General features: G+C 41.9%; 1 protein-coding gene across 1 annotated transcript; it reads right to left on the reverse strand.

Moving 5' to 3' along the window:
* Window positions 1-3,711: 3,711 nt before the first annotated feature.
* lin7b (lin-7 homolog B (C. elegans)) lies at window positions 3,712-11,105 on the reverse strand. Its single transcript, XM_079281971.1, has 6 exons — window positions 10,822-11,105; window positions 8,766-8,884; window positions 7,737-7,808; window positions 6,408-6,617; window positions 4,977-5,140; window positions 3,712-4,251 (listed from the first exon to the last, which is right to left on the reverse strand). The coding sequence occupies exons 1-6, from the start codon at window positions 10,895-10,897 to the stop codon at window positions 4,230-4,232; spliced, it is 663 nt and encodes a 220-aa protein (XP_079138097.1). The 5' UTR covers window positions 10,898-11,105; the 3' UTR covers window positions 3,712-4,229.
* Window positions 11,106-11,358: the final 253 nt, after the last annotated feature.

The following is an 11,358-nucleotide window of genomic DNA, read 5'->3' on the forward strand; positions in this document are numbered from 1 at the left end:
AACATCAAATATCAGATGAAACTAGAAAAAGCATTTCCTGCTGAAAATGCATTGGAATGCTGAAAGCTGAAATTAATTATGAAACAATTGCTGAAAATTAAGAAATGGGAGACTATCTGTCTGAAAAATGTTGAAGCCCGAAAGCATTTAAACTGCACTGCTGAAAAACCTTCTAGTTGAAATGTCTAACTATGGTGTCTGTAGCTGAAAGTATGAGGAAGAAGAAGGCTTTGAAAGTTGAAGAAGTATAACAGGATTTGAAGATTTTCTCCATAGAGATCCCATTCAAAAGAAAATTGCAAAAAGCTTAATTCAAAAAGTTTAAAGATTACAAATATGAAAAGTCAAAGCACCCCTCTCCTGAAAGAGCTGAACATTTTGATATTTGAACAATTTCTGTAGCTTAAACAAATTTCAGAAGTAGTGATATTTGTAGTAATAGCAGTAGAAGTTGTAGTTGAAGTAGAAGTATTATTAGTAGTAGAAGTATTAGTAGCATTAGAATAAGTGGTAGTAGTAGCAGTAGTGATATTTGTAATAGTTGTAGTAGAAGTCGTAGTTGTAGTAGAAGTATCATTAGCAGTAGAAGTATTAGTATTTAGAAGAAGTATTGGTATTTAGAAGAAGTAGTAGCCTAGTATCAGTAGTAGTAGTAATAGCTGTAGTAGTGGTCGTAGTATTTAATATAACAGTAGTCGTAGTAGTAGCAGTAGTAGTAGTAGTAGTAGTAAAAGTAAAGACAGTATTTGAAGTAGCAGTGGTAGTAGTACTAGTAGCAGTCGTACTACTGTAGTAGTATTAGTACTGGTAGTAGCATGAATAGCAGTAGTAGCAGTTGTAGTATAAGTAATCGTAGTAGTGGTAGTAATAGCAGTAGTGGTGGTAATAATATTGATGGTAGCAGTAATAGCACTAGTAATAGTAGCAACAGCAAAAGTTGTAGTAGAAGTAGTAGCAGCAGTAGTAGTAATATTAGAAATATTAGCAGCAGTAGTAGTTGTCGCAGTATTAGTATCATTATTTCAACAAAAAAGCCAAATTTTGAGCTTAATGTTTACATACAGTTAATCCATGGGGCTTTTATTTTGAAAGGGTGGGGCTGGGTGGGGGAGGGAGGGGGAGAGGAGACAATCATAATGTTTGACACACATAAACAGAGGTTATTAAATGACTGGCTTCATCACAAGCAGTTCAGTTAGAATTCACTCTCTGGGGCTTTTATTTTGAAATGGGGTGTGTGTGTGGGGGGGGTCCTCTAAAAGTCTCTAAGACCTGAATGACTGTATCAGAGAGAGACATAGACAGAGAAGAAAGAATTAGTGAGAGAGAGAGAAGAAAGAATTAGTGAGAGAGAGAAGAAAGAATTTGTGAGAGAGAGAGAAGAAAGAATTTGTGAGAGAGAGAGAAGAAAGAATTTGTGAGAGAAGAAAGAATTTGTGTGAGAGAGAGAGAGAGAGAGAGAGAGAGAGAGAGGCTCTGATATCTCTGGCAAATTTTCTCATTTGGAGATTGTCCAATGTTTTATCTTTTACAGCTTACATGACTATTGTCCTGCTCTGCCATGTCTTTCCTCGTCTCTCCCTCTTGTGTCGCGGTGTGTGTAAATGTCACTCGAATCAGGAAACTTATCAGAATACTCATGTCTGATTGGCCGAGATGCAACACGTAACAGCTGCAACAAACCATGTGTGTGCAGCTTTTATTTTAAAATGGGGTGGGTGTGTGTGTGTGTGTGTGGTATCCCCCACCCAGCACCACCCTTTCAAAATAAAAGCCCCATGGATTAACTGTATTTAAACAAGCTCAAAATTAGGCTTTTTTGTTAAAAAAATGAATGCTCTTACTAATACTGCGACAACTACTACTGCTGCAGCTAATGTAGTATTACTACTTCGACTATAACTTTTGCTGTTGCTACTATTACTGCTACTACTGCTACCATCAATATTATTACTACCACTACTGCTATTACTACCACTACTACTATTACTTATACGACAACTGCTACTACTACTACTGCTATTCATGCTACTAAAAGTAGTAATACTACTACAGCTATTGGTACGACTGCTACTAGTACTACTACTACTGCTACATCTTCTACTGCCATAACTATTACTACTACTACTGTGATATTAAATACTACGACCAATACTACAGCTGTTACTATGACTACTGATACTACGTCTTCTACTACTTCTTCTAATTACTAATAATTCTACTTCTAATAATACTTCTACTACAACTACAACTTCTGCTACGACTACAAATATCACTACTACTAGTACTTATTCTAATGCTACTAATACTTCTACGAATAATACTTATACTAAAACTTATACTTAGTACTACAAATATCACCACTGATGAATTTTTTTAAGCCACAGAAACTGTTTAAATATCAAAATGTTCAGCTCTTTCAGGAGAGGTGTGATATGACTTTTCATATTTGTAATCTTTAAACTCTTTGAATTATTAAGGTTTTTGCAATTTGTTTTTGAATTGGATATCTATTTTCAGCAATGTTTTTGCGATTAATTTCAGTTTTCAGCATTCCAACACATTTTCAGCAGGAAATGCTTTTTCTAGTTTTTCTTCTAATGTTACCCTGGTATGTGCTTGCATCATAGACGAACCATTTTCTTGCATATGGTCATTCTATTACCTTCACTTTTATTTTGACATATTCTTACTTCCGGACTACCTGTTTTACTTTGCGTTGCTCTTCAAAAGAAAAAACAAATGAACCATAAAACAGACTATCAAAACATACACGGACCAGGGGGGCACACTCCTCTGACGGCTGGCGGCACCCTCTGGCACCCTGCGGCACTCTCTGGCACCCTCTGGCACTCTCTGGCACCCTGCGGCACCTACTGACATACATATACATATAAGCAGAGGAAGAGTGAAGATATTTTCAGACATGTGTTTTTGGATTGGACATTTTATGGGTTTTAATTAAAAATTAAAAAAAAATGTATATATACTTTTAAATGATAATAAAACGGATGATTTATTTTCATTATTTTAGCCGATTGTTGTAAATGACCATAAAAGTAATAATTTGGAAAGAGTGTATTATGTTCCCTTTTGTTGCAAAACCAGCAAAATCATACTTAAATAAAATGAATGAGAAACAAAAAAGTACAACGTAATTACTCTAAGGATGCATACAGACAACGGGTGGCTCCGGTGACTCAACTAAAATCATAAAACTGATTTACAGAAGCTGACCTGTTGTAACAACAATGTGTGTTCTCAGGAAATGTGTCTCCGCCCCCTCAGCTCCGCAGCTTCTTGACGGGTGCCGAACTAGTACCGCTCGCCTGCCACAGCTGACTCTTGCCGCTGAAGTGCCACAGACTGCCGCTGAGTGCCACAGAGTGCCAGTGCGACAAGAAGGATCTCGGCCCTGCACGTCTTTTGGGTACCCTTGAGGAAGTCTACCTCTTGCCCCCTGGTTTACCATAATGGGTCAATACAGCCCAGGCCGACTATTCTACTGCATCGGAATCAGAAACGGTTTATTGGCAAGTATGTTTGCAAAAACAAGGAATTTGACTTCTTGAAAACATAACCCACATGTAGCAGGAAAGATGACCAAAATGAATAAACACAGACTTTATTTCATGAATAATTATGCAAATCAATGAATACACAAATTAATGTTGTTGTTTTTTATTCTCAAAACTTTGACTGAGATGACACTTGCCAGCTACTGAATCCAGTGTACTTCTTCATACTGCTAATGGTTAGTTCTCTAGCTGGGACATCTGATGGAGAAATGGTGGGGAAGATGTTTCCACATGCTTCCTCTGCTACTGAGGTCTAACTGCAGACAGTGGACACTGCTGAGGAGTGCAGTGCACTACATGACAATACAAAATCAAAACGACTTGAGAATATAAACCATAGGTTCTGGTTAAGCCACACACTACAGAGAATATGTTGCCCTTATTTAATAGCATGCTGAGGATGATTTCACACTGGAGAGATGAAATTACAGGCATGGTCTGACAACAAGCTTACTCTGTATTTCTCTAAGAAAGAGGGAAAGAGGGAGCGGAAAATATCCTAAACTGCAGCGTTGGCTTCATGAATAAGTTCAGGTAACAGGTGTCGGTAGGCTACTTTGGTTTTTTGCTTCTCATCTACGGTCTTGCCTCCTGCTAGAACAGAACAGTCAGGAGGGTTAGACGAGGAGGTTGATGGAGGCATTGGATTAACTAGCCCCTGGACTCCAGAGATCTGCAGGAAGAGCGACAGAGAATTATGCTGCATGCCAGAAACTATACTACGACATGGCCACAAAAACATATCTTTTTTTGTGTCAGATGGCGAAAAATGTAATAAAGGTTACATGCTTTAGTATAAAAAACGCTGTGAAAACAATCAAAAAAACTCCACTTCACTGTCTCTCTCTTGCTTGCCCTCCCAGCGCTTTTTTTTAAATGAGTCAGAAAGCCGACAGCAAACCCAACTTTCAATATTTCAAAAACAAGAGAAATGCTCTCCCCTAGTCCTAAAAAGGTCATAAATCAAAACTAGAGTACTTCTTTGTTTATGAATGAAGTGATGCACAAGTTGAAGCAGCAGCGCCACTGTTTGTGTTCAACCAATTAACGACGGTCCGCCCTGCAAACCCCACCCCCTAAGTTCTTATGTACTAACTCCAACCAGGACCTTTTTGGGGGTTGAAATATCCCCAGAACTTAATTTAGACCCTGGTACCTGCGGTCAAATGCAATGAGTTCCTTAAAAGGTTCCTAGTCCCAGGGGAATGGGTTTTTAGTGGCCCCTCTGGATCATTCTGCCCAGCTTTCCTTGACATAAGAGACATATGCCAGCTACCCGCATTCATTTGCATATTGAGATCAGATCATAATGCAGGTGATTGGAAGAAAGCTTAGTAAGAGCATGTGTAATTTGATTTGGGACACGCTGACAGTGTGATATCAACAGTGGTGACTCACGAGTAGCTGGTGTGCTGCTGTCGTCTTCGGGCACTCCTCATCTTCTCAAAGCGAGCCTCCATTTCCTCCAGGACCTTCGGGGTATAGCGGACCACCAGCTTGACCGAACCCTGGGCGGCCTTCAGCAGCTCCACGGCCTTCTCATGGTGCTCCCCCTCAACGCTCTGCATGGACACCGACACACAAGAGTCTCAGACCACATGCTATAAGGGTCCAAATGTCTGCTCGACACCATTGCAACCTGGTCACTACAATGGTTCCTAATAGTGATTAACACAGTATCCCCACAGAGGAGAACTTAGCTTAGCTGTAGCATACTTCTAAACAGCACAGCGCTCCAAATGTTTGTTAGAAGGCCTGTAAGTTAAAGTTTTGTCCAAAGTGTGTCTTTGGAGTATCCAAGAGAAAACATCTTTTGATGGACATTCAAAATCACCAAAAACAGACCTTTGGTGTGACAAACTGACAATTCTGAAATGATGCTATCATAAATACAGACCTCTATATATGTGGCCCCATTTACACTTGTAGATTATTAACACTCTTACAGTGTCTTGTATATGTGGCGCTGCTTTTTCTTGTCTCTTAAGTTCATTTGGGTGAACTGACCTTCAAATGCTACCTTTGCCCTTTTTCAGGAATCGTCAATACATCTTGACATGGTTGGATATGTTATACAACAAGACACATTTAATTATTATTGCTTATCGCTCTCATGTCAAATTTCATATCCATCCTGGTGGGGTTTATTAGTAAATAGCTTTTTAATTGTCAGTTGTTCTATGTGCAGCTGCCAACAGCACAGAACTAGCAGAACTTGTATTAAAAGAAGAAAGCACATCTTATAATGTTCCCTTTCGCCAGGCTCTGCAGTTGTTAGCTTCCTATTTACATGACAGGGTTGCACAGTGAAGTGTAAGCTGTCGTCCTTCTCACGCATAGAACATGTGAACAATATAAACTCTCAGCGAGGGTCTACACAGACCGGACTCTGCATGCAGACCGACCACACCATCAAATATGTGTGATTACATCCATGTATGCAGACGTGCAATGAGGTATAAACCACTGTCAGAGTCCATTTTTGGCCCCTATAGGTGCCTCACTTCAGCTGAAGCTGGTGTTTGGCGACCTCTGGTGGCCGAGCTCTCACTTTCTGCAGTGACACAGAAGTGTCATTTACTGCTGGCTGTGGTTACACGTCCAACAGAATGGAAACTTGGAATCAGAAGAGTTGGGGAAACAGTGCATATCAGCTGTATACTTTTTCACTAATTATCAACATCTAGAGTAGACCCTCAAGTATTTGGAAGTGAATTTTTATTTGAGTTTATTTATAAAAGCTGTCATTAAAATAAACGTCTGTTGAACTTGAGTGTGTGTATCTCCTCTTAGTGGGCGTCTAGCTCACAGCAGGCCTGAGCTTCTTACCACTCCGTTGACTGACAGCAGCTGGTCTCCTCTCTTCAGCCCTCCTTGGCGGTCGGCCACACCCCCAGGGATCACTCTGGAGATGTAGATGGGGGAGTTCTGCTCTTTGCCCCCCATGATGTTGAAGCCCAGACCCTCTTCTGTCTTGGGCAGCTCCACCACCCTTGGGTGGGCGTGGCCCTCGCTGGCTGCAAAGGCTGCCACTGTGGCCTGTTTAGGATGATCAGCATTAAAACAGACTATTTCACATAAAAATGGTAAAGAAAGGAGTTTTTGTTCCTTTAATGTCCAGTTACATCACAGAATGTGAAAACACAACAATGTATTTTTGTGTCTGCACAACTACCATCACAAGCAGCACTTTTCTGACCTTCTACTGCCCCTCTGTGTGGTGTTTTGGTGCACAGGGTGGAGGAGAGGGACATGCAGGACAGAGGTTCATTCAAATGAGGCAATGCAAAGTGAGTTGTTCGTCAGACAAACGTCTGTTTCTGGCACAAAGTCCCTCTGCTCCCACTTTTGTCAACAACTAAATACTTGCAGCAAATGCGTAACAATAATGTAATCGTGCTTCAGGGTTAAGTTCACATTTTTCAAGTCTGTCTTAAAACAATAGTCACATGCCCATATGGACATTGAAATAGGTTTCGCCTGCTGTAATGGTTCCTCCTGTTCATACTGGCTATAAACAGATCCCTTCCTAACATGCTTCCAATGGAACAGACAGAAAGTAAATATGATGCTTCAGTAGTTCCACAAATCAAGTGTTAATCTTCCGAAGTTACAGTCTGTTTAGTTCAGAATCCCCTGCATCCACGAGAGCAATGATTACACATTCATGCTTTAAGACAGCTTAAACAAATGAGCATCAAAGAGTAACATTTGCTGCTGTTTAAGCAGCAACTCCAGTAAAGCAGTGTGCATGAATGAGTGATTCTTACAGTATTTGTTATCCATGGACGCTTTCTGACAAGTTCCTCCTTCACCTCATTAAATCCCTGCAGCTATCTGAAGGCAGCAGCCTCCAACCATCCACTGTGTTTACCTTCATTAAATCACATCCACATGACAACAGGCTGCTACTGAACAACCACACACACCTCTATGAGAGTACATTTATTAATCACCTATATTCCACTGCACCCAGCACTTTTGCCCTTTGTGCTCCTGGACCAAAATAGCAGGTGAGCTGGGAGACGCCCACTCAGTCCATGAACTACCACTTAGCGCTGGTTGCTGTGCTTGTGCAATTAAAATAGGGCCCAAATGTCTCTTGTACAATGTATATTGTGCTTTAGTGCTTTCATCTTTAGTTATTAGTTTGCATACCTTGGCAGTTGCCTGTGCTCGCACCTCCGGTCCTCCAACAATGTCTAGAGTGTCATACAGCTGCTCATAAACCTGAGGGGCAACAGGGCAGAGCAGAGAGTCACACCAACACATGAGTCTTTTAACGTGAAATATACTGGACAATATTACAGACATGACAAAAAAAAAGCTTTTACAAACCAAGCCATATATTTGAGACCAAGAGGTCTCACTCTCACTACTTTGATATATGGGTCTTCCAGACAAACGTGGAGTCGAGAGGGGATTCCAATAGTCAGAGAAAGCAGTTAAAGAGATGTTTGTTTCTGAGCGTGAGATGAGCCCCCCCCCCCCCCCCCCAAATAATTTGGCATCATTGGCCTTAAAAAAAGAATTTAAAATTACATTTTTTTATTTTGGTGATGTCATTAAATTAAACTATTGTTTCTCACGTGGACAAGTTATTTATAACTCTAACATGCTACATATGTGTGTGCGTTCTGGTTTGTATGTTGTCTCCCCCTTCAAATTACAATACTGCTCATAATAAAACAAGTAAACAAGTCAAAAGTTGACACTGTCAGGTCCATTCTCCATCCATTGTGTGCGGCCCCTTTAAGAATTAGGATTTGGGAGTGATGAGGATATGAAAGCTAGTTTATCCGTCTTTCCTTCACAAGCAGGAAAATTATTTCTCTCTCTTTATTTGAGAAAGGTTCATATTTGTGTTGTCAAATTTCACTATGACCCTGAAATTCTGTCTCTTGTGTTATCATATACTGAATTCAAGCAAAGCTACAGAGCAAAATCACACTCTTTCTGATTGAACCAATCTATGAACTGTCTGAAACAATGGATGTCCGCGGCCCCAAATGGGCCCCAAAAGAAATTGCTGCCCGCAAACATGCCGCTCCCCTTGGGGCTAAGCTGAAATGTGAAGTCATTGTGGGGAGTAACCGTGGTGGCTGGATGCAGGCTGACACAATGTTCAATACATCAGGGAGGAAATACTTATTTTTGCGCCAGACTTCCCAGAACTCTTTGCTGTACCTCTCTGATGGCAGCACAGAATTTGCTCTGTAGGACTCTCTGCAGGGCCTGCAGTTTGGGAGGAGGCAGCTCACCGCTCCGCTGCAGCCGGTCCAGCAGCTCAATCACCCTGCACACATCTAACACACACACACACACACACACACACACACACACACACACATTCACACAAGGACGGATTATCAACAGGGCTAAGCAGGAACCACAGGCCAGTAGGCCACTGTGTGGCAATTATGAATACTATGGGCAATAAAGCACAACAAAAAATACAAGGTTATTCAATTTCCATTATATTTGTCACGTCCAATATCACAATTTGCCTCAGAGGGCTTTACATTTGTACAACATACATCCTCTGTCCTTGGACCCTCGCATCCTTTGAGGAGGCTGCTAACCATGTGACATTCAAGAAACGCTTCTGACAGTATAAGCTCTGCTTCTTTCTGAGCCACCTCACTGACATTAAATCATGGATGCAAACCAACTTCCTCAAACTGAACTGTGATAAATCTGACATGATCATCATCGGTCCCAAATCCCTCACTAAAACCTGTCACAACTTCAGCCTCACCATCGACAACTCCACTCTGTCTCCCTCCCCACACATCCGCAACCTCAGTCATGTTTGACAGCAACCTCTCCTTTGAACACCACGTCAAACAAATCACCAGAACTGCCTTTTTCCACTTAAAAAAACATCGCCCGTCTCCGTCCATCACTCTCCTCATCTGCTGCTGAAACTCTGATCCACGCCTTCATCACCTCCAGAATTGACTACTGCAACAGTATTCTTTACGGCACATCATCCAAAATCCTAAATAAACTCCAGTACATCCAGAACTCTGCTGCTCGCCTGCTCACCCACACCCGCTCCCGTGACCACATCACCCCTGTTCTCCAGAACCTCCACTGGCTCCCCGTCCCACAACGGATCCAATACAAAATCCTTCTCCTCACTCACAAAGCCCTCCACAATCAGGCCCCCTCCTACCTCACCGACCTGCTTCACCACCACACTCCATCCCGCTGGCTCCGCTCCTCTGATGCCAACCTCCTGTCCCTTCCGCTCAGGACCAAGCACCGGACATGGGGCGACAGAGCCTTCTCCATAGCTGCACCCTCCCTCTGGAACTCTCTCCCCAAATACATCCGAGATTACACTGACCTTTCCACTTTCAAATCCCAAATCAAAACTCACCTGTTCAAAACTGCTTTTAATGTGTGACTATTATTGTGTACTTTGTTTTTAGTGAATTGTTTATATATGTGATGATTTCAATGTAAAGTGTCTTTGAGTGTCATGAAAAGCGCTATATAAATAAAATGTATTATTATTATTATTATAGAACACTCCTCGTGAGTTTATTGCGTGGTTATTACTCAGGCACGCGACCACACCTATATCTCCTGTCGGCCGCGCTGTGAGGTTATATAGACTCAAGAAATAGGAATCAAATAAACAGTGTGCTGCTTTACATCAGAACGCAGTTCGCTCCTCCATTCAAACGAACAATGAGGGCGAAGACTCGACCGCACCTCAAACAGGCTTGCTGCGTCCACGCGACGTACTCACCATATTCGCGCGCGCTGCACGGTTTCGTTGTTTTTTTTAAGGCACGGTGACAACTCGACATTTCAGACCCAGCCAAGCTCAGATCAGTGAAATGATGAGATGCATATTGTCGGAGGCACGTGTGATAATACGTCCTCCGTTATTCGATGTACAGATAATAAATGTACAAGACAAGCATGTTTAATCATAAATTATGCCTTTAATTAAATGGCAGTCCCAATGGATTCCACGTTTACTACAAGAAAGAAACGTGCACGAGTTATAGCCCTTTATAATGGCCCTTTTAAACGTTTGACGCGTTCAACGAACTGCGACATGAGGCTTCACTAATGTCAGCTTATTAGGCGACACATATTCAAATTAGGACAACGCCGTTATTTTCCCATCATTAGCTTCATTTTAGACAAAGTTCCGCCTCTACATCCGCGAGGTTAAACAGGTGATGTTACTGAAAACCTGAACGAGAGGCTCCGTTAATGTTACCTCTCTCCAGGCACAGCGGCTCCGTCAGGGCCGCCATGTCTGCGTCCTTGGCAGGGTGGTAGTAAGAGGACATCATTGTGAGCCCCTCCGCGTCCAGGCCGATATCCTACTTAACTCTGCTTAGACGAGCAAGGGGTCTGGCTCACAGCGATACGCGGTCCATCTTCTATGTTGACATGGTCAGCGGACTGTAGATGAGGAGCCGATACGGACGGTGAGCAGGACAGAGGATCGGGCAGTGTGCAGCCTGACGCACCGCAGCTTGGCTTCAACGCGTGCTCACATAGAACGGGTGGTTTATGTGCTCCTACTGCGCAGACTGAAAGATGCTAATTGTTGGAATGCTGTTAAGCATTCCAACTATTGTAATCCTGTTTCTTTATTGTTGGAATGCTGTTAAGCATTCCAACTATTGTTATCCTGTTTCTTTATTGTTGGAATGCTGTTAAGCATTCCAACTATTGTTATCCTGTTTCTTTATTGTTGGAATACTATCAAAATGTTCAGCTCCTTCAGCTCATCTCTGCTATGACTTTT

This window comes from Melanostigma gelatinosum (assembly GCF_949748355.1).
Source record: "Melanostigma gelatinosum genome assembly, chromosome: 13".
In the NCBI taxonomy this organism is placed as follows: Eukaryota; Metazoa; Chordata; class Actinopteri; order Perciformes; family Zoarcidae; genus Melanostigma; species Melanostigma gelatinosum.